At 44.1% G+C, this 22,802-nt stretch overlaps 1 protein-coding gene across 6 annotated transcripts in view; it reads right to left on the minus strand.

Moving 5' to 3' along the window:
* The window catches only part of LOC140189937 (glutathione hydrolase 1 proenzyme-like), an 87,298-nt gene extending 65,484 nt beyond the window's left edge, over positions 1 to 21,814 (minus strand). For 5 of the 6 annotated variants that reach the window (XM_072246303.1, XM_072246302.1, XM_072246304.1 and 2 more), the window contains exons 1-4: positions 21,467 to 21,814; positions 15,959 to 16,114; positions 13,289 to 13,419; positions 8,478 to 8,546 (exon numbers count right to left, since the gene is read on the minus strand). In XM_072246303.1, coding sequence (XP_072102404.1) covers positions 8,478 to 8,546; positions 13,289 to 13,419; positions 15,959 to 16,114; positions 21,467 to 21,585 — 475 coding nt within the window. In that variant the 5' untranslated portion in view covers positions 21,586 to 21,814. Of the gene's footprint in view, positions 1 to 8,477; positions 8,547 to 13,288; positions 13,420 to 15,958; positions 16,115 to 21,466 lie in introns of those variants that run through there. The other variant, XM_072246306.1, reaches the window with a different exon arrangement.
* Positions 21,815 to 22,802: the final 988 nt, after the last annotated feature.

Consider the following 22,802-nt stretch of genomic DNA (forward strand, 5'->3'; position numbering starts at 1 on the left):
CCATTTCAGTCCTTCCATTTTGACAAGTTCCTGCCCTTTTGCAAACATGATGATATTCCTGGAGTTCCCCGCAGATGTTGACATTTTCCCAAATACCTATGGAAGTTCAGAATTCAACAATCAAAGTAAATTTATCAAATTACATTCTGTATATATTATCATATACAAGCTTACGATTCCTTTTCTTGTGGGCAATCACAGTCATTAGAAGAAACTCAACAGAATCAATGAATGACCGCAATCAACAGGACAAACAACTAATGTGCAAGAAAAAACAACAAACTGTTCAAATATAAAAAGAAAGAGCAAAGAAAAAGAAATAAAAATAGTAGTAATAAATAAATAAGCAATAAATATCGAGAATATGAGGGAAGAGTCCTTGAAAGTGAGTCCGTAGGTTGTGGGAATATTTCAGTGATGGGGCAAGTGATGTTGAGTGAAGTTATCCCCTCTGGTTTAAAAGCCTGATGGTTGAGGGGTAATAACTGTTCCTGAACCTGGTGGTGCGAGTCCTGAGACTCCTGTACTTTCTTCCTGATAGCAGCAGAGAGAAGAGTGTATGACCTGGGTGGTGGGGGTCCCTAATGATGGATGCTTCTTTCCTGCGACAGCGCTCCATGTAGACAGGCTCAATGGTGGGGAGGGCTTTACTGGTGCTGGGCTGGGCCATATCTATTGTTTTTTCAGGCTTTTCCATATGAGGGAATTGGTATGTCCATACCAGACCATGATGCAACCAGTCAATATATTCTCCAACACATATCTGTAGAAGTTTGTCAAAGATTTAGACAACATGCTGAATCTTTGCAAACTTCCAAGAAAGTTGAGGTGCTGCCATGCTTTCTTCATTAGGGCACTTACATACTGGACCCAGGACAGATTCTTTGAAATTATAACGCAGAGGAATTTAAAGTTGCTGACCGTCTCCACTTCTGGTTCCCAATGAGGAATGGATCATAGATCTCGGGATTTCACCTCCTGAAGTCTATAATCCTCCCCAGATTTTCAATCTCCCTTCTATACGCTGATCCATCACCACCTTTGATTCGGCCAATGACAGTGGTGTTGTCAACAAATTTAAATATGGCATTGGGGCCCCACGGTCAGAAGTCTAAAGCGAGTAGAGCAGGGGGCTAAGCACACAGCCTTGTGGTGCACCTGTGCTGATGGAGACTGTGGAGGAGATATTGCTGCCAATCTGAACTGACAGGGGTCTGCAAGTGAGGAAATTGAGGATCCAGTTGCACAAGGAGGTAATAAGGCCTAGGACTTGAAGCATATTGATTAGTTTTGAGGGGATGACAGTATTGAATGCTGAGCTGTAGTCAATGAAGACCATACTAATGTATGTACCTTCGCTGTCCTGATGCTCCAGAATTTATTGAAGAGTCAATAAAATGGCATCTGCTGTGGACCTGTTGCTCTGGGAGGCAAATTAGAATAAATCCATTCACTTCTCAGGCAGGAGTTGATATGTTTTATCACCAACCTCTCAAAACACTTCATCACTTGGATGCAAGTGCTGTTGGATGGTAGTCAAAGAGACAGGTCACCGTGTTCTTTTCAGGCACCGATAATTGAAGCCTGCTTGAAGTATTAATGAAATTCCAGAATCCTCTGTAAATGAGATCCCATTTCACTTCTACAAAGGTCAACATGTTCCGACCTTCCCATGCAAGTGCTGATGTAAATGCTTCTGCTGTCAAGTTTGTGAAAGCTCGGCCTCAAAGGAATGACATTTGATGGTAAAAGTGTGGTGGGTCAGCCAGAAAACAAAGCAAATTCACAAAGCATACGAGGAGTACAAGGTGTATAAGATGGTACACAGTGTAAAGAGTGGACAGCTGGTGCCTTTTACCCAGCGGCACAAATGGCTAATGTGAGAGAGCATAACTTTAAGGTGATCGGAGGAAAGTTATAGCGGGGGAATTCAGAGGTAGTTTTTTTTTTATTACAGAGAGAACTGCCAGGGATGGTGGTGGAGGCAGGTACACTGGGGACATAGAAGAGACTCTTAGGCAGGCAAATGAAGGAAAGTAAAATGAAGGGCCATGTGGGAGGGAAACAATAGATTTATCCTGCACTAGGTTAAAATGTCAGCATGACGTTGTGGACTGAAAGGACCTATTCTGTGCGGTACTGTTCTAAGCTCTATGTTCTAAATTTGTCCATTTGTTACAAGGATCGCCATCAAAGGGTGACACGGCAGCATAGTGGTTAGCAGAATGCTTCACAGTGCCGGTGACCCAAGTTCAATTCCTGACGCTGCCTGTAAGGAGTTTGTACGTTCTCCCCGTGACCGCGTGGGGCTCCTCCCATAATCCTAGCGGTTGCCAGGTTAATTGGTCATTGTAAACTTGTCCTGCGATTGGGCTAGGATTAAAACAGAGGACTGCTGGGTGGCATGGCTCAAAGGGCTGGAAGGCTGTATGTCAGTAAATAAATAAGCATTCCCCTTTTCTGATTTAGAAGCCATGATGGTCAAGCCTTCAGGTTGTTCATTTGACATTTCTCATTCCACCATTTTAATCCATAAAGCAATAATACTCATCCTGGAGTAGGTCAAATTGTTGGCACCACATTGTGGGCCGAAGGGCCTGTTCTGTGCTGTCCTGACGAAGGGTTCCGGCCTGAAACTTCAACCGATCTTTTCCACGGATGCTGCCCGACCTGCTGAGTTCCTCCAGCGCGTTGTGAGTGCTGTTCTGTGCCGTACTGTTCTATGCTCTAAGTCAGCAGAATCTTCTCTACCTTTTAAGAGTAGTTTTACTACCCCGCCCCCCAAGGGTGGTGAGCCTCCCAGCAACTGTTCCCTCATTTTCACCTCAGTCTCCAAGCCCTGCTGTCCTTTGAAGGGCGTCAATTTGATCCTGACCAGCAGGGAGATACCTGTATTACGGCATCGGTTCTGAGCTGCTTGGGTATTGTTGGCTTGAAATGAAACCCTGGCCAGACACAGAGTATAGCAAATGCACTGCTTGGCATCAAGCTTGTTGGCTGAAGAAACACTTTTGGTTCCGTCAGATGCAAGGCTTGCTGGTTCAAACAGGGTACGTCCATAAAGAACTCACAAACATGTGATTAGCTGAGTACTTGATGCCTGAACGAGTAGTTCACTTGCTTTTTGCCATTCGTGCAAAATGTCCTTTTTTTTTCTCCAACATCTTATGGTCTTATATTCTTGGTCAGGGCATGAAGGGAAATGGGGAGATTGGGGCCGAGAGGGAAAATGAATCGGCCATGATGAAATGGTGGAGCAGACTCGGTGGACTAAATGGCTTAATTCTGCTCCTGAATTTTATGGTCTTATGGTCTTTACACGCATTGGGTGTGTTTTTTTTGCATGTAGGGTGTTTGATGTTTTCTCAGAACGGGTCCCATGGTGTTTCTTTGTTCCATGGCTGCCTGAAAGGAGACGAATCTCAGAGTTGTGTCTGCATACATACTTCGATAATAAATGTACTTTGAGTTACAGATGCTGGACATCCGAAAGTAAAGAAAATGCTGAAAGTATTCAGCCGGTCGGACAGCTTCTGAAGGGAGAGAATCAGACCTTTCCCTAAAGCTGGGAAAAATGAGAGATAAAATGAATTTTAATTCTCAGAGAAAGAGGGCGGGGGGGGGGAGAGAAAAAGAGATGGTCTGTGAAAGAGTGGAGTGCACGGACACTGAATGCCAATGGAAATATTCTCAAACATTTCCATCTTGGAGTAATTTAAGATATTATTAGTTTCTTCCTAATTAGCCCCCTTCTCTCTTCTTTATTCACTACCTTCTGAAATCTGACACCATCGCCTCTTTCATCACCAATAAATCTCCCTTTAAGAGTTAACCACAACCCTAACACCACACCCCCACCTCCCAAGTCCACTATTTCTCTGCAACTCAAAACTTGTTGTTTTCCAGCAAACTTTTCTTAGTTTTGATGAAAGGGAATCAAGCTAACACATTGAATTGGTTCATCCCTCCACAGATGCTGTCTGACCTGGCGGGTATTAGCAGGTAGTTTCTATTTCAATGCAGCTATTTTGCTATTTCAATGACCATTTAGGGGAAAATATGAAAGTAGATGAAGCATTTTTGCCTGAAATTAGAAAACGTTCATCGAAGACTAACAGATTTCCACACTCCAGGCTGAAGAGGGCAGCATTTTTGTGGAGGTCTTGATAAGTGTGGGTCAACATTGTTTTAAAAGAGGTCCACCCTATCAGATATTGAAAGGGAACTGATCAGTCAGTGAAAACTCTCTAATCAATGAAAAGCTTTCTGTAGACTTCTTTTTCTTCATAATACATTTGTTCTACATTTTTTTTACGTTTCCTAACAGGTGCCATGAACCAAGTACTAGTTAGTTACTGCCCATTATGCCACTGGTATTCAGGGCAGCAATGAAGCCTTCTTTGCTGTTTCGGTAACAATTGTCTCTTGACCGGTCAGGGCTGTTAGCCCTCAGCTGAACCTCCGAACCTGGAGGACCGGTGGACTACTCTTAGTCTGGCCTCTACCCTTTGACCTGCTTGGCATGGTTGATCCTACCAAGAGCCAAAATGTAAAGCCCTGTCTCCAGCCAACATAGCTCTCTGGATCATTGAGGCACCTAACCCCACAACAAAGTTGTTGACCTCTTGGAGGTTTCTGTGTCAAATGTCTGTTTGGATCATGAATGTCTGATCTGCACTCCATTCTGATTTTCATTATTCTTCTTTCAAAGAGCTGGCTCAGGAACAACTTACTTCTACAATTCAAAGAAAGTTAGAACCAAAGTTTAGGCAGGATTGTATTAGTCTGCGAACACAATAGTGAGACCTCGTAGTGATGGATGATGGCTTCTGAGGTATTAAGTGATCACATTTTATGTAACTTTCATGTATTAAATATTTATGAAGATTAGGCATCCCTGTTTTCTATTTGAGAAAAAGTGGTATTCAAACTGTTTTTACATAGTTTAGTTCAATTATTTATTTAATATTCACTTAATGCTTCCACTAATGTTTGGTCTTCATCATCATAATGCGCAGTGTCGTATGACGTGGGCGATCATAGTCTTTCCATGACCACGATTGTTCCTGGCAAAGTTTTCTACAGAAGTGGTTTATCATTGCCTTCTTCTGGGCGGTGTCTTTACAAGACAGGTGACCCCAGCCATTATCAATACTCTTCAGAGATTGTCTGCCTGGTGTCAGTGGTCACATAACCAGGACTTGTGATGTGCACCAGCGGCTCATACGACCATCCACCACCTGCTCCCATGGCTTCATGTGACCCTGATCAGCGGGGGGGGGGGGGGTGCTAAGCAGGTGCTACACCCTGCCCGAGGGTGACCTGCAGGCTGGTGGAGGGAAGGAGCACCTCACACCTCCTTTGGCGGAGACATATCTCCACACCGCTGCCCAATGTTTGATACGTTGATGAATACTACACTCTCCCAGTTACTGAACTCCTGTAGGCTGTATGGCTACATGTGACCCTTTGAATTAATTTACAGGATGAGAGCATCTTTGCTAAGGCCAATATTCAGTGCCCATCCATAAGCATTAGTTAGGGAGCTCTGCTGTACCATCTTCTTTGACTGTTTCATTCAGTAGTGTGATGGCAATCCCAGAGGTTTTTGGGTGGATATCCTGGAATTAGCCCAGGGAAAAGAATGGCAATTTATTTTCAGGACGGGATAGTGTGCACAGTAGAGATACGTCTCCTTTCCCCTGCTAGCCTGCAGGTCACCCCTGAGCAAGGTGTGGCACTTGCTTAGCTCCCCCCCACCCCCGATCAGGGTCATGTGAAGCCATGGCAGGTTGTGTAAGCAGCTGGTGCACATCACAAGTCCTGGTTATGAAACCACTGACGCCAGGCAGACAATCTCTGAAGAGTATTGATAATGGCTGGGGTCACCAGTCTTATAGAAAAGTAGAATACAAAAGTACAGCACAGTACAGGCCCTTCGGCCCACAATGTTGTGCTGACCCTCAAACCCTGCCTCCCATATAAGCCCCCACCTTAAATTCCTCCATATACCTGTCCAGTAGTCTCTTAAACTTCACTAGTGTATCTGCCTCCACCACTGACTCAGGCAGTGCATTCCACGCACCAACCACTCTCTGAGTAAAAAACCTTCCTCTAATGTCCCCCTTGAACTTCCCATCCCTTAGCTTAAAGCCATGTCCTCTTGTATTGAGCAGTGGTGCCCTGGGGAAGAGGTGCTGGCTATCTACTCTATCTATTCCTCTTATTATCTTGTACACCTCTATCATATCTCCTCTCATCCTCCTTCTCTCCAAAGAGTAAAGCCCTAGCTCCCTCTTGTGAAGACACTGCCCAGAAGAAGGCAATGGCAAACCACTTCTGTAGAAAAATTTGCCAAGAACAATCATGGTCATGGAAAGAACATGATCGCTGATATCATATGACACGGCACATAACGTAGTAACAAATGGATAGTGTGCAACTTAGAAATGAAGGTGATGCCAGTCCCATGGTCTTGCTGCCCTCATCCTCTGCTGTAGAGAGGTCACAGGTTTAGGAGACATATCTCAATTATTCTAAATATATGAAACATACCCTCTATAGTCCACTTAACAATGAGTAATTAAAGCACCATATACTTCCTAGATGTAGAAATTCATTACAAGGCCAATCAGTGGTTCCTAAGGAAACATCTTGTGGGGAAAATTCAAAGTTTAACAAGCTACTGTGTTCCTCACTAATACAGGTTCAAAAGTTGATATATGGTGCAACTTATGTTTATCATCAATATAGCTAGTTATTTATGTGTTTTTGTAGATGAGAAAAATATACCACAGCAATTGTTATTGGACTTGAGATCAATGTATCTCAGCCAATGATCTACCTGGTGACAGAGCAGGCTTGAGGGGTTAATAGTTACCCATGATGCTTGTTCCAGTGATCTTAGCTGGGAATGAACAATAGATGTCAAGGATGCTCAGACACCAAACCAACAAAGTTGTCAGAAATAACCTGGTATTCAATAAAAACTGCACTGACAACATCCTTCAACTGTTTGTAAACTATTAAATACGTAAAGCACTATGACACACTGCTAATAGCAATCTCTAGTTTAAAGATGCACTATATAAGTGGCTAAAGGAATGAGGTCTCTTCTTGTTCATTGTGTTCATCCATATACAATTTCTGTAGAACAACAGCAGACACTCTGCTGGAAGAACACGACAGGGCAAACAGCATCTGCCAAAGGAAAGGGGACGTTGAGATATTGGGTTGAAACCTTGCGCGGGACTGTAAAGTGGTTTCATTTCGAATGAGGGATCAATGGCACTGCAAGAACATTTTATTCTGGCTTCTTTCTCGTCTTTTTCCGGTCCTGATGAAGTGTCTCGGCCCAAAACGCCGACTCTTTGTTCCCTTCCATAGTTGCTGCCCGACCTGCTGAGTTCCTCCAGTGTTTAATGAGCGTCTCTCTGGACTTACAGCATCTCTTGAGAATTTATCATTTTCTCCTCCACTGTGAAGTCTCTTCAAGAGATGCCTACCCCGAAGAAGAAGAAATCTCCTTTTCAATGGCAGTTCAGCGAGACCCTTTCTCACTGCTCCCCCTCGATGACCTCTGCTGCTCTCCTATTCTTCACATATCGCCTTCCAGCTGGAACTGTTTCCTCTCCTGCCCCCACCTTCTTATTCTGGCTTCTTCCTCCTTCCTTTCCAGTTCCGATAAAGGGTTTCAGTCCTTTCCATAGATGCTACCTGACCGGCTGAGTTCCTCCAGGTTCATAATGTATTTTACCTTGTGTTTGACATAACAATGGGAGCAGAAGCCACCTCCTCATATATACAGTTGAGAATGGTATTAACTGCAATCCCAAAGCATTTTATTTTAGGTATCCGTTAATCTTGTGAGACCATGGATTTGCGCCTTGGAAGGTTTCCAGGGCGCAGGCCTGGGCAAGGTTGTATGGAAGACCGGCAGTTGCCCATGCTGCAAGTCTCCCCTCTCCACGCCACCGATGTTGTCCAAGGGAAGGACACTAGGGCCGATACAGCTTGGCACTGGTGTTGTCACAGAGCAATGTGTGGTGAAGTGCCTTGCTCAAGGACACAACACGCTGCCTCAGCCAAGGCTCGAACTAGCGACATTCAGATCACTAGACCAACACCTTAACCACTTGGCCATGTGCCAGCATTATCACTCCATTTACTTATTTAGAGATATGGTGTGGAACAGGCCCTTCTGAGCCAGTGACCCACCTACTCAATCCTAGCCTAACCACAGGACAATTTACAATGACCGATTAACCTACTAACTGGTACGTCTTTGGGCGGTTTGAGAAAACCGGAGCAGCCCGAGGAAACCCCCCGACATGGTTACACGGGGAGAACGTACAGTCTCCTCCCTGACGGCGCCAGAAATGAGCTCCGAACTCAGGCGCCCTGAGCTGTAATTATTTTGTGCATCACTGAACCGATTATAGTTTAACTGTGCCTCGCTTCTGAATCTTATGTTTTACCTGTTTCCTCGTTGCTGCGAATGCCTTGCTCGGGAGCCACTTCTCTTGAATTGATAATTTCAACAGTTCCTGAAGAAAAAAAAATTATATTAACAAAAGTTGAATTAAATCACAAGGGGAGATTTATCACTTTTACACATTTCAATAATATTAATGGATTTACATTCCTCTTGCATTATTTTGTGTCCTCAATCAGAGACAATCAACGAAGCTTGTTGTTGTTTACAATGCTGCTTTTGGCAATGACTCGTTAATAGGCAGACTACGGAATATGCAGACCAAGATGGAATTTCCTTTCTTTCTGATTGAAGAGATTAATGTCCAGTCAGGAAGAAAGGAACTTCAATCTAATTCCATGTAAAATTACACTGTCAGCTTGATGTCAATGCATTTTCTGTTCATGCCCATCTTCAGAATCCGAGTTCTCAAATTAAGCTGACATCAGTGGAGCCCTGAGGGACTTCTTCAACGTCAGAGCTGTCAGTCATGTGAGATGACTAGGTAGTTGCGGTTAGAGTCATAAAAAACTACAGCACAGAAGCAGACCCTTTGGCCTATCTAGACCGAGCCAAACCATTTAAATTGCCTAGTCCTATCAACTTGCATCTGGACCATAGCCCTCCATATCCTAACCATCCATGAAGCTATCCAAACTTCCCTTAAACGTTAAAATCGAGATTGCAAGCACCACTTGTATACTCTCACCACCCTCTGAGTGAAGAAGTTTCACCTCATGTTCCCCTTAAACTTTTCCTACTTAACCCATGACCTCTAATTATAGTCCCACCCAACCTCAGTGGAATAAGCCTGCTTGCACTTACCCTATCTATACCTCTCACAATTTTGAATAACTCTATCAAATCTCTCCTCAATTTTCTACGTTCTGAGGAATAATTTCCTAATCTATTCAGTCTTTCCATAAAACTTAGGGCCTCCAGTCGTTGCAATATCCTTGTAAAATTTCTCTGTACTCTTTCAACTTTATTCATATCTTTCCTGTGGGTAGGTGACCAAAATTCACACAATACTCCAAATTCGGCCTCACCAATATCTTATACAAATTCAACATAACATCCCATCTCCTGTAATCAGTTCTTTTATTCATGCGAACATGCTACCCTTAATGATCTCAAGCAGAAAACCGTTCACCACTCGTTCCTCTAATACCCTACGCAAGGAATTCTACCAATGTTTTTGCGTGCTGTGCATTCGAACATTATGAAATATCCAAACAGCCTATTTCTGAATTCCTTTCTCCAAGACCTCTGGGCATCATTAGCACAAATTTATTCTACGTAAAGGTCTCAGTTCTCACACAATGAAGCAAGTCTCAATGGGAGTGCTGAGGTTAAAGGTCACATGCATGCCAAAACACACAGTGAAACGCATCATTTATGTCAATGACCAGCACAGTCCAAGGATGCGCTGGGGGGCAGCCGGCAAGAGTCACCATGCTTTCAGTGACAAGTCAGCATGCCACAACCTACTAAGCCCAACCCGTACAACTTTGGAATGTGGGAGGAAACCAGAGCACCCGGTGGAAACCAACATGGTCACAGGGAGAAGGTACCTATTGTTTGCAGACAGTGGTGGGAATTGAACCCCCAGCCCTGCTACTGTAAAGTGTTATGCTAGCTGCGATGTTACAATGTCACCCTTTTCAACTTCACCTAACGAAGTGTTCCAGTCTGACCTGTGGCACTTCCAAGCAACTGAACATGTTAATTTTCCTTCTAGTAGGACTTCTGTGTGATTGCAGACCTTGGTTGCTAGGAACATCCCTTCCAACTCCTGCCCCAACGTGGATGTCCTGCAGTTCCTCTGAGCCAACACTTCCCTGATTCTCCACGAAATCGTGTTCTTTTCCTCCACGATTTCCAAGCTTGTCAAGGAAAGATTTTTAGACTAGGATCTCCCATTTTATGGGCGACCACTGCCAAGGAGCTTTATATAAAACTATCGCGTGTCCCAGCTCTACATCACTATTGAACATTATGCCATCACTCCATGAAGAGGGGACTTCACTGAAAGTTTCCCACATTATAACAGTGATTTTATTTCAACTACGCAGGACCCAAATGGAAGAGAAAGGATCTTTTGCTTCCTCTTAGTGAAATGAGTCAGACACAAAATCGAGGAGCAGAGATTTAAAATAATTGGGAAAAGGACTGGAGGGGAAAGGACAGAAACATTTTCAGATGATCTTTGGAAATCACTGCCTGTAAGGTGGTAGACAGAAAGACCCTCATTACATTCGAAAAGCATTGGGATGTGCATTCACTGAGAGGTGGTCTGCAGGGGACGAGGACTTTGTGCTGGACGCTGGAACTAGACTGGGTCAATTTTGTTTTTGACTGGTAAGGACACAATCTCATAAATTTTCTGACAAATCAGTCTTTCATACGTAGTAGCAGCTGCTATTTTTCATAAAAATAGGAACCAGAATTGATAGCATGATTTCACCACACTTTTAGGGCATTCCAAGCCACTTTATACACTATAAAATATATAATGTATACTGTAAATCTACTGGGGTCATTTCTTGTGTCCAGTGCTCTTGACGCAGCCTCCTCTACATTGGTGAAACCCGTCGTAAAGTGGGGGACCGTTTTGTTGAGCACCTCTGCTCCAACCGCCAAAATCAGAACTTCCCTATGGCCAAGCATTTTAATTCCTGCTCTGACACGTTGGTCCATGGCCTCCTCTTGTGCCAAGATGAGGCCACCCTCAGAGCGAACGAGCGCCACCTTATATTCCATCTTTCCATCTAGGTAGCCTCCACCGTGATGGCATAAATATCAATTTCTCTTTCCAGTAAAATAAATTCCCCCCCCCCCCATTCCTCACTCTGGCTTCTTAACTCTTCTCACCTGCCTATCACTCCCCCACCAAGTGCTGCCCCTCCTCCTTCCCCTTCTCCCATCGTTCACTCTCCTCTCCTATCAGATTCCCTCCTCTCCAGCACTTTACCTTTTGTAGCCACCTGGCTTCACCAATCACCTTCTAACTATCCTCATCCACCCACCCCCCAAAATTTTATTCTGGCATCTCCCTCTTTCCATTCCAGTCCTGAAGAAGAGTCACGGCCTGAAACATAGACTTTTTATTAACTTCCACAGATGCTGCCTGACTTGCTGAGTCATAGCCTTTTGCGTGTGGTACTATAAAGTTTATCTGAAACGCAGCCACTCTACCATGCAAGAAATGCAGGAACCAATCTATACACAGCAAGCTCACACAGACAATAATGTGATAATGCTTAGATTACATGCTTTACTAATAATGAGTGAGAGGCAAGTCTTGGCTAGACATGAGGTACAACTCCTGACCTCTTCTTCAAAAGAGTGCCATTCAAGCTTTTTATGTCTGCCCAAGAGAGAACATCCAGAAATGGCACAATCGAACAACTCAGCGTCCATTCAGTCTTGCACTGGAACATCATCATGATTTTTCATGAAGCAAGACTTGAACCCACAAGCTTCTGGCTCAGAGGTAAAAGCACTTGAAATCTGGCTGGGTATAACTGCAACGTCAAGGTAATACCCAACCCACACCCAATAGGTTTTGGGGGCGGCGTGGTAGAGTAGTGCTTGGCGTAATGCCATTACAGCAGCAGGATCAATACTGCCACCATCAGGAATGAGTGACTGCATGCTCCGATTTCCTCGTACATCCCAAACGGATAGGGGTCAGTAGGTAAATTGGTCACAAGGTGATACTAAGACAGATCCCAATGGGCTCCAGTCTGGACAGCCGCCGTTTGAGTCAGAGCCAATCGATAACGTTGTGCATAAATGCACTTCAGTACACAGGTCGATAAAATGGTTAAGAGGGCTGATGGAATGCTTACTTTTATTTGTCGAGGCACTGAGTTCAAAGGTCAAGAAGTTGTGTTGGAACTTTATAACACTCTGGTTAGGCCACATCTGGAGTATTGCATACAGCTCTGTTCTCCCCACTATAGGAAAGGTGTTAAGGCTTTGGAGAGGGTGTCAAGGAGGTTTACCAGAACACTGCCAAAGCATATGCCATCAGGGGAGGCTGGATGAACTTGGGTTGTTTTCTCTGGAGCTCCAGAGGCTGAAGGGAGATCTGATAGAGGTTTACAAAACTGTGAGAGGCGTAGATAGAGTGGACGTCCTAGGTTGAAATGTCTACTACCAGAGGGTGGCATTGAGGGTGAGAGGGGGTAGGCTTTTTCACTCAGAGAGTGGCGGATGCCTGGAATGTGCTACCTGGTATGGTGGTAGAGGCAAATACATTAGATGCTTTTAAGAGATGTTCGGATAGGCGCATGGATGTGAGGAAGATGGAGGGATATTTGGCATGGTGGAGGTAGGAAGGATAGTGTTTAGGTGCTTTTTAGCTGGTTCAGCATAACATTGTGGGCCAAAAGGCCAGTTCCTGAGCTGTGCTCTTCTATGTTCCAAAGAACTGTACAATTCACAGCACACGCAATGTTGGAAGCAAACTCTGCTGAGTTGGGAAGAAGGAATGAAGCAATGCGAGTGAAATATGCTAAAAGTAACGCTCAAACAAGTGAAGATCTGCAGATGTCGGAAATCCGAGCAACACACACAAATGCTGGAGGAACTCAGCAGGCCATGCAGCATCCATGGAAAAAAGTACAGCCGCCGTTTTGGGCCAAGTTCCTCCAGCATTTTGTGTGTGTTAAAAATAAAGCTGTTTTTTCTCTCCCCCACATATTCCTCCATTTTACATTTTACTCCTTTTATATAACATCAGTTCATTTAAAAAAAAGCATGAGAGAATCAAAACAAGAGGGAAACATTCAATGATGAGAAGTGAACCAGTAGATGCATTGTAGACTGTGAGGATTAGCCCTCCACCGATTCCCATACTGTGGACGTTCACCAGTCCAATGCAGAGCAGAGCTGCAATGGTCGCATCAACCACTGATCCGTTCCACATCAGGACGTCTCTGCAACCACACAGAAATGCAAAGGTCAAGGAGCAATCGTACAGTGCAGGAAGAGGCATTTGACTCAATATGACTGTATTCATTATTTTGAAAGAGCTATCCAATTAATCTGCCCTCTTTCCACCTTTTCCTACAAAGCTGTGTAAACCCTCTTTGCTCCTGACGCAAGTGCAAATTTCAAAAGACATACATTTTCCTCTCTCCTTGGTCCACTGGCAGGGAACATGAATAGCAGCCTTAATGTCAGAAGAGCAATTATAACGCTTCCCTGCAGACGTTTACAATGGCCATCCCTTTCCCATTTAAGTCTCATAAAATTATTCAAATTATAGTCCTGGGGCAAAACCGGGAGATGGTCTCTGCATTGACAGGAAAGGTATGGCTACAATTTTATTCATTTTGATGCCCTCTGAATTCGGAACTATGGGAAGTGGTAGGATTTAGTTATATTTAAAATTGAGTATCATTGCAAAATGGTTCTAATCTTGTATAGTCTAAATCAGATTTTAAAACTTGAGTTGACCCTGAAGTGAAATCTAAAGAGTCTTGTACCAGATCCACGTGAGGGTAGGTAACTCGAACACTACTCAGTGAACAGGTTCAATTCCCATTGCCGACTGTAAGGAGTTTGTACGTTCTTCCCGTGACCGCGTGGGTTTCCTCCCACAGTTCCAAGACGTGCTGGTTGGTGGGTTAATTGGTCATTGTAAATTGTCCTGTGATTAGGCTAGGGTTAAATCGGGGGATTACTGGGTGGCATGGCTCGAAGGGCCGGAAGGGCCTATTCCGCGTTGCACCTCAATAAATAAATAAAATCATTAAACTCATCTAATGCGCCTGGATGACAGACTTGAGTGTAGCACGAAAACAGAGGCTGTGTACAAGAAGGGCCAGAGTTGCCTCTACTTCCTAAGGAGGCTGAGGTCCTTTGGAGTATGCAGGCCTCTCCTTCACATGTTCTACCAGACCGTTGTTGCCAGTACAATCTTCTATGCGGTGGTGTGCTGGGGCAATGGCATCAACACGGGTGATGCCAACAGGCTCAATAAACTGATTAGAAAGACTGGCTTTGTTATAGGAGTCAGACTGGACCCACTGGAGGCTGTGGTAGAACAATGGACCCTACAGAAAATCCTGGCAATTCTGGACAATGCTTCTCACTCTCTGCGTGCCACCTAGGCTGAACAGAGGAGCACTTATAGATTTTTTTAAATGTGTCGTACCAGACATTCAGCCATTCTTGTCTGGCACATGGTGTCAGGATTAACTGGGTCACGTATTGAACGTTCCTGACTCAACCCTTGTATTTTTTACCAGGCCGAGTGGCTGGCTCAACACTCAACCCAGCACGGATGGAAAGCGTGCTCGGGGGTGGCCCGACCTGGATTGGAACTCGGGAACCTTTGCTCCGGAGTCCGGTGCTGATCCCACTGTAATAGACTTTTAGTAATAGACTAAGACAACTGCGCTGCTCCAAAGTAACTCATTCTTACTCTTGGCCATTAGGCTCCATAAAGAGTGAACCTATAGCCGGGGAAGTGATGACCCCCTCCTGTTAGACTTTCGGTGGTAACTCAAGTTTTATTCTTCCTACTTCTCTTCTAATATTTATATCTGTGCACTTGTAATGCTATTGTAACACTGTAATTTCCTTTGGGATCAGTAAAGTATCTATCTATCAATCAAGGCAGATGACTAATTATCTCACTTTGGATAGATTTTTGCACAGTAGGGGAATTAAAGGTTATGGGGAAAAGGCTGGTAGGTGGAGATGAGTCCATAGCCAGATCAGTCATGATCTTATTGAATGGCGGAGAAGGTTCAATGGGCCAGATGGCCAGCTCCTGGCCCTGTTTCTTATATTCTTATTTTCTTATGTAAGGACTCTTTATCCTGTTATTTCATACTCCCACAGAAAAGAATCACAGGGTTGCACGTGGTGACGTGCACATATTCTGATAATAAATTTTAATTTGAACTTTGAACTTTTTAGACGATCAAGTCAGGTCTCTTCGGAGGAAAGTTCAGAAACATTTCATTCTGGATACAAGACCCCTTGAGCTCTCTTTGCAAATGGTGGATGATACTGATTAATTTTTAAACCTGAGAAATATTTGTAATCCAAGTGATGTGGCTCAATGACGGTTAATTTACAAGTCGGCCACGATTTCACTTGATGGTGAAACGGACCAGAGGAATTAAAATGGCGTGGTTGTGTTCTGCGGTTCTGGGGCGGTTTCTCTGGCAGGGTGTAGCGCTTGGCAGTTCAGGGCGTAAACAAGTGGTACAGGCAGGGGTGTGTGATTTCAATGTGAAGTCACATCACAGTGTTTTTACAACTTTGGCTTAAGCAATACACTTCTCATGCCAATTCCCCTGAAACTGAAAGTAACTTAAGCACATCCACATCCAAGACTTTTCAACTAACCAAGGTGACACTTCATCATGTTTTTCACTGAAAGATTACCGAGAAACACATGGATTTTGATGCATTACAGATGCCTCTCCAATATTCCAATGAAGAACCACGGTGGCTTACCTGCCAATTCTAGAACACCGTGCTGCATCGGATGCCACTGCGGTGTTTTCATGGATCTCGCAGGCCGTACATCCACTGGTCAGATGCATAATTGCTCCAACACTAATAATAACAGTGATAATCAGGAGGATCCCAGTGATGTAGCCCATCTTCTTTCTGGAAGAACAACTCAGGCGTCATGGATTAGCCTCCAATAAATTTGAATAATATTCAGACCCATCAAATCAAGTTGTTGCAATGATGGCAAACACGTAATAAGGTACTTTGTCAAATGTGTTTTTTTTTCCATCTTTGTGGCTGTAGTCTAAATTAAGTTCTAAATTTGTAGAGGAGATGCTCCTAGGGAGATTAATAACTGGAATAGATTATGAAGACACGCAGTCCTCTTTTATTGTCATTTAGTAATGCATGCATTAAGAAATGATACAAAATAGAACACAACTTTGCTTTATTGATTAAATTGGTGGAAAGAGAAAGGCCAAATGAACAGCCTGAAGACTTGACCAACAGGGTTCTTCTAAATCAAAAATTTTGATGATTATCGTTTTCAGCAAACTTACAAATTTCGAACACAGAACACTGCAGACTCTTTGGCCTGTGATGTTTTAAGTGAGTCTAAGATCAACCTAATCCTTCTCTCACACATGGCCCTGCATTCTTCTTTCACCCATGTGCCTATCTGAGTGCCTCTTAAATGTCCCTAATGTAGCTACAAGGTGGCAAGGTGGAGATAGATCTCTGCCAAAGGAGGTGCAAGGGGTTCCTTCCTTCCGCTAGCCCACAGGTCACCCTTAGGTAAGGAGTAGCACCTGCTTAGCCCTCCTCTGATCATGGTGAAGCCATGGAGGCAGGTGGTGGATGGGCGTATGAGCAGCTGGTGCATATCACAAATCCTGGTTATGCGACCACTGACGCCAGGCAAACAATCTCTGAAGTGTATTGACAATGGCTGGGGTCACCCGTCTTGTAAAGGCACTGCCCAGAAGGCGGCAATGGCAAACCACTTCTGTAGAAAAACTTGCCAAGAACAATCATGGTCATGAGATCATGATCGCCCGACATGGCACACAATGATGATGATGAATATATCTACTTCCACCACCATAGTAACCGTGAAGTTATTAAGGTCTATTTTGTTAGGTGTAAAACCCAAGCATTGCTAATCTTCTGCGCTTCTGTAGGTTTCCAATGTTTAATTACAACCATGACAAACATCATGACCTTGGTACGTCAGTAGACTAGGACAAGAGTAGTGCCGATTTTACTGGCAGTGCAGATCAATCATTTACTGCCAGTCTGATAGGATCGTGAGACAGGATGCATAAAGAGTATTGGTCAGCAACCTGTCGTACAGAACATGTATGTAGCTAGCTGCCTGAGGCTTTTGCACAGTACTGTATTTGTCAATGTGGAGCGGAGAGCGAGCTTGGTTCAAGGGTTTAATGATTCCATTTCATATCAGAGAATGTATACAGTATACAACCTGAAATTCTTACTTTTCACAGACATCCGCGAAACAGGGAAAAAAACTCCAAACAATGAATGCGAATGTAAATGTAAATATAAATCTGATGCGAGCAAAGGATGTTGGGAATGGCGAGGTAGGAGCACTGTGGGATGGGTTTGGAACAGGCAGCAGAGGAGGGTCGGGGCGGGGACGGGTGGCGCGGGTGCAGACACACCCAGCCCTGAGACACCAGGCAAGATCATTTGATTCCAAACAACCGGCTTATTGATCATTGCAGAATGTCTCTCTGGTACTTCCTGCTCCCTTCCCCTTTTCCCAACCATGATTCCCCTCTCCCTGCCCCCTTCCCGCTCTCAGTCCACAGTGGAGACCCATATCAGAATCAGGTTTATCATCACCCACACGTCATGAAATTGGTGTTAGAACTTCCACCATTTGGAGAGCCAGTTGCTCCCAGCAGAGGTACAAAGTCTTCAAACTTGTAACCGTCAGCAAATCGTAGTCCAGCATTTTTTGATAATCTGCCGGTGTTTGGATAAACAATCGTTCTTCTCAGCCTCTTTATCTGTCTCAAACTTATGACAGGGGGCTCCAAAGACTTTCAAGAGTGACCTTTACCTGCTGAATCTAAAATTTTAATCCTCCTGCCCCATTTCTTCGAATAATGGGCCAGTTTCTAAAATGGGTGGCGGGGTGGAGATATCTCTCTGCCAGAGGAGATGTATGATGTTCCTCCCCTCTGCTGGCCTGCAGGTGATCCTTGGGCAAGGTGTAGCACCTGCTTGCCCCCCCTCCCCCAATCAGGGTCACATGAAGACATGGGAGCAGGTGGTGGATGGTCATATGAGCAGCTGGTGCACATCACAAGTCCTGGTTATGCGACCACTGATGCCAGGCAGACAATCTCTGAAGAGTATTGATCATGGCTTGTGAAGATATTGTCTAGAAGAAGGCAATGGGAAACCACTTCTGTCGAAAAATTTGCCAAGAACAATCGTGGTCATGGAAAGACCATAAGTCATATGACACAGCACATGATGATGATGATGACAATGAAGATACAATAAACCTATTCTAAAAGTCAGACGACAAATAGGATGGTTCTGGCAACTTTGTAGACCATACTTGCCAATCTCAAGGACAGAGAATCCATTCAAAAAGTGTTGCTGTGTATATGTTCAGCTACAGTGCTTATTCAACAAATAGCCGTGGAGGCCAGGCCATTGGGTGTATTTAAGGCATAGGTTGATAGCTCCTTGATTAGTGAGGGTGTGAAAGATTACAGGAAAAATGTAGGAGAACGGGGTTGAGAGGGAAATGGTCCAGCTATGAAGAAAAGGTTAGGTAGACTCGATGGGCCGAATAGCCTAATTCTGCTCCTACGTCTTATGCTCTTAGTGTTTGCAACACTGTCTAAGTACTTCAGGCCTAATACTTCTCACAATTTTCTGTTGGCTCATCTCATAGTAATCTGTCTACCACTCATAAACTTCACTCCCAACCCTTGGGATAAGTAAATGGCTGCTTGGTCCTTTCTGTGTGCTCTACCGCAATTAATTCAGAACAACACTTAAAATCCACTTGAACCTGAAAAATTGGCAACAAATTCTGCTAATTGGAAAAACCCAGGTGAAATAAAATACTTTTTGCAAACTTTCTTTTTCCACGTGTTGAAGACGTAGCCCTTCATCTGTTCTCCCTGCTGGATGCCTGCCCTGAACTCCGTAGTAGTTTAGAACATAGAACACAGAACAGTACAGCACAGGAACAGGCCACTCGGCCCACAATGTTGTGCTGCACTGGCTAAAAAGCAATTCAAAAACACACAAACACTAATCCTTCCTACCTACACCATGTCTATATCCTTCCATCTTCCTTACATCCACATGCCTATCCAAACTCCTCTTAAAAGCCTCTAATGTATTTGCTTCTGCCACCATACCAGGCAGTGCATTCCAGGCATCCACCACTGTCTGTGTTCCCCTCACATCCCCCTTGAACCCCTACCCCCTCTCACCTTTGCCCCTCTGGTATTAGACATTGTAACCCTGGGAAACAGCTACTCTATGTCCACTCTATCTGCACCTCTCATAATCTTGTAAACATTTATCAGATCTCCTCGCAGCCTCCGGCACTCCAGAGAAAACAACCCAAGTTTAACCAGCCTCTCGTGATAGCACATGCCCTCAAAACCAGGCAACATTCTGGTGAACCTCTTCTGTACCCTCTCCGAAACCTCAACATCCTTCCTATAGTGGGGTGATCAGAACTGTACGCAATACTCCAGATGTGGCCTAACCAGAGTTTTATAAAGTTACAACATAACCTCTTGACTTTTGAACTCAAAAGCAAGTATTCCATAAACCTTCTTAACCACCTTATTGACCTGTGTAGCCTCTTTCAAGGAGTTATGTACTTGGACCCCTGGAGCTTTGAGCACCTCAAGCTAATTTTCCTGAAGAGAAGCGTCTTCCCTCCAGAACTGGGCAGTACCCATTCTCTTTAAAAGATTGCCCCCAACAAATATCTGTTGATATGACGAAAAAAAAAGTAAGCCAATAAACTACAGTAGCAGATAAGCAGTAAATGCATTAACTAGCGCACCCAGGTCTTTCGGATGACTCTGCCATAGGTGGATGCATCAGCAAGGGAAGCTGAGTACAGGGCTACGGTAGGAAACTTTGTCACATGGTGTGAGCAGAATTATCTGCAGCTTAATGTTAAAAAGACTAAGGAGCTGGTGGTAGACCTGAGGACAGCTAAGGTACTGGTGACCCCTGTTTCCATCCAGGGGGTCAGTGTGGACATGGTGGAGGATTACAAATACCTGGGGATACGAATTGACAATAAACTGGACTGGTCAAATAACACTGAGGCTGTCTACAAGAAGGGTCAGAGCCGTCTCTATTTCCTGAGGAGACTGAGGTCCTTTAACATCTGTTGGACGATGCTGAGGATGTTCTACGAGTCTGTGGTGGCCAGTGCGATCATGTTTGCTGTTGTGTGCTGGGGCAGCAGGCTGAGGGTGGCAGACACCAACAGAATCAACAAACTCATTCATAAGGCCAGTGATGTTGTGGGGATGGAACTGGACTCTCTGACGGTGGTGTCTGAAAAGACGATGCTGTCCAAGTTGCATGCCATCTTGGACAATGTCTCCCATCCACTACATAATGCACCGGTTGGGCACAGGAGTACATTCAGCCAGAGACTCATTCCACCGAGATGCAACACTGAGCGTCATAGGAAGTCATTCCTGCCTGTGGTCATCAAACTTTACAACTCCTCCCTTGGAGGGTCAGACACCCTGAGCCAATAGGCTGGTCCTGGACTTATTTCATAATTTACTGGCATAATTTACATATTACTATTTAACTATTTATGGTTCTATTACTATTTATTATTTATGGAGCAACTGTAACGAAAACCAATTTCCCCTGGGATCAATAATGTATGACTATGACTATGACTAGGTCTAGAATATTCTGAGGACACTTTCATTCCAAGTAATCAATGTGGAGCTAACATTCTTGTCTCACACTGAGCTTAGACTTCCTGTTAAAGAACTATCACTTAAAAGAATCCCAACGTTCATCAGTCTCTTTGGTATGACAGGGAATCACAAAACTTTGATGGAAAAGTCACAGACCACTTCTTACACAAGCATGGACTTGCCTCGTTTTGCAATAATGTCTTGTTTTTTGGCACAAATCTTTATTTCTTCACTGTCTGGTAATAGTTTATGTACTATATATTCTAATCTGAGTGTCGTCTAAAACTGATGCTGTGGAAAGCAAGCTTTTTTCCATTGCACTTGTATCTCACTGACACTAAACTCGACTTGACTTGACAGCCATTCAGCGCCTTATGCACCTTCTTTAAAAGAGTCATCAAAGTTATCCCATTCCACAGCGCTCTTTCTTTCTGTTACCCCCTTTTACACACCCAATTCCTTTGTGAAAAGCTACTGTCGTTTCTGCTTCCTCCGTCCTCTCAGACAGTGCATCCAGATCATAACAAGAGAAGAAAAGGAGATTTACCTGTTTCCAAAATGCCCGGAGTCAAAAGTTGCAGGGCTGTGAATTCTGGGTTGTAGTGGGGTAATGTTGGAGCTTTTCTCATTAAGAGCCCCGATTTCTGATGGATTTTCATCACCCATTTTTTTGCATTTCCTCAGTAAGTTCTGTGCAGCATAGATTTTCTGACCAGGGCCCTCTCTTCACATGAACAGTTGCTCCTTTCTCTCAATTGACAGCAATCGTTTGTAATTCCTCCCTCAAATCACCATGGCAATCGCCTTGCAACTGTTGCTTTTAAAATAAAAGTTGAGGTTTCAGTGGGATTGAAATGAAAAGATTGCTGGTCATGATATTGATGTCAACAGCCAACCTTGCTACAACATTGATTATGATTGGATTAGCATTTATCCAATTAAAAGCAAGATTGTGGGCACTGTGAAAATAATGGTGGGGGAGGGTAAGTAGTAATGCCTTCACAGAATCATAATCATGCTTCAGAATATTCAGGAGGGATAGATTCTAGGTCACCCTGGCAGCTACAATATTTTGTACGAGCGCAGCTGTAAAAGTGAAGTGCAATTGCCGGGAAGCTGCGAAGGGACCAGAAAATGTTGAGATCGCACACCAGTTCCATCAGCAACTGAGACAAAAGAAGGAGGTTAATGCCTTGAATGTAGGTTAGCGACAAAATGTTGCTTCTCTTCTCAGTTGCTGGCTGGCCTGCCCTGTATCACAACAGTAGCTGTACTTCAAAAACACTTTATTGCTGGAAAGTGCTTTGGGACATCGTGAGACCATTATGCTCCTAATTTCCATTCTTACACTATTTCGAACACCTTCCATTTTAGCTCGGATGCTAACTGGGTTTCTCCGCCAATAAGGTGCCCCTCAACTTAGTTGCATTTCTTAATGCTTTGTTGCGGCAGCTTTCAACTCCCATTCAGGTGGTGATAAATCGGCATGCAGAAAGGAGACCGGAAACGTGGCTGAGTTGAGCCATAGCAATAATGTCTCACCCAGTGTCAGCAAGACCAAGGAACTGATTATAGACTTCAGGAGAAGGGAACCAGAGTTCCATGAGCCAGTCCTCATCAGAGGATCAGAGGTGGACAGGGTTAGCAACTTTTAAATTCCTAGATGTTACCATTTCATGAAGACCTGTCCTAGACCCAGAATGTAAATGCGATTGCTAAGAAAGCACGGCAGCACCTCTGCTTCCTCAGGAGCCTGCCGAGATTTGGCACGTCATTAAAAACTTTGACAAACTTCTCTAGCTGTGTGGTGGAGAGTGAATTGACTGGTTACACCATGGCCTGCTGTGGAAACACCAGTGCTTTTGATCAGAAAGTCCTACAAA

Source organism: Mobula birostris, chromosome 29 (genome assembly GCF_030028105.1).
Source record: "Mobula birostris isolate sMobBir1 chromosome 29, sMobBir1.hap1, whole genome shotgun sequence".
NCBI classification, from domain to species: domain Eukaryota; kingdom Metazoa; phylum Chordata; class Chondrichthyes; order Myliobatiformes; family Myliobatidae; genus Mobula; species Mobula birostris.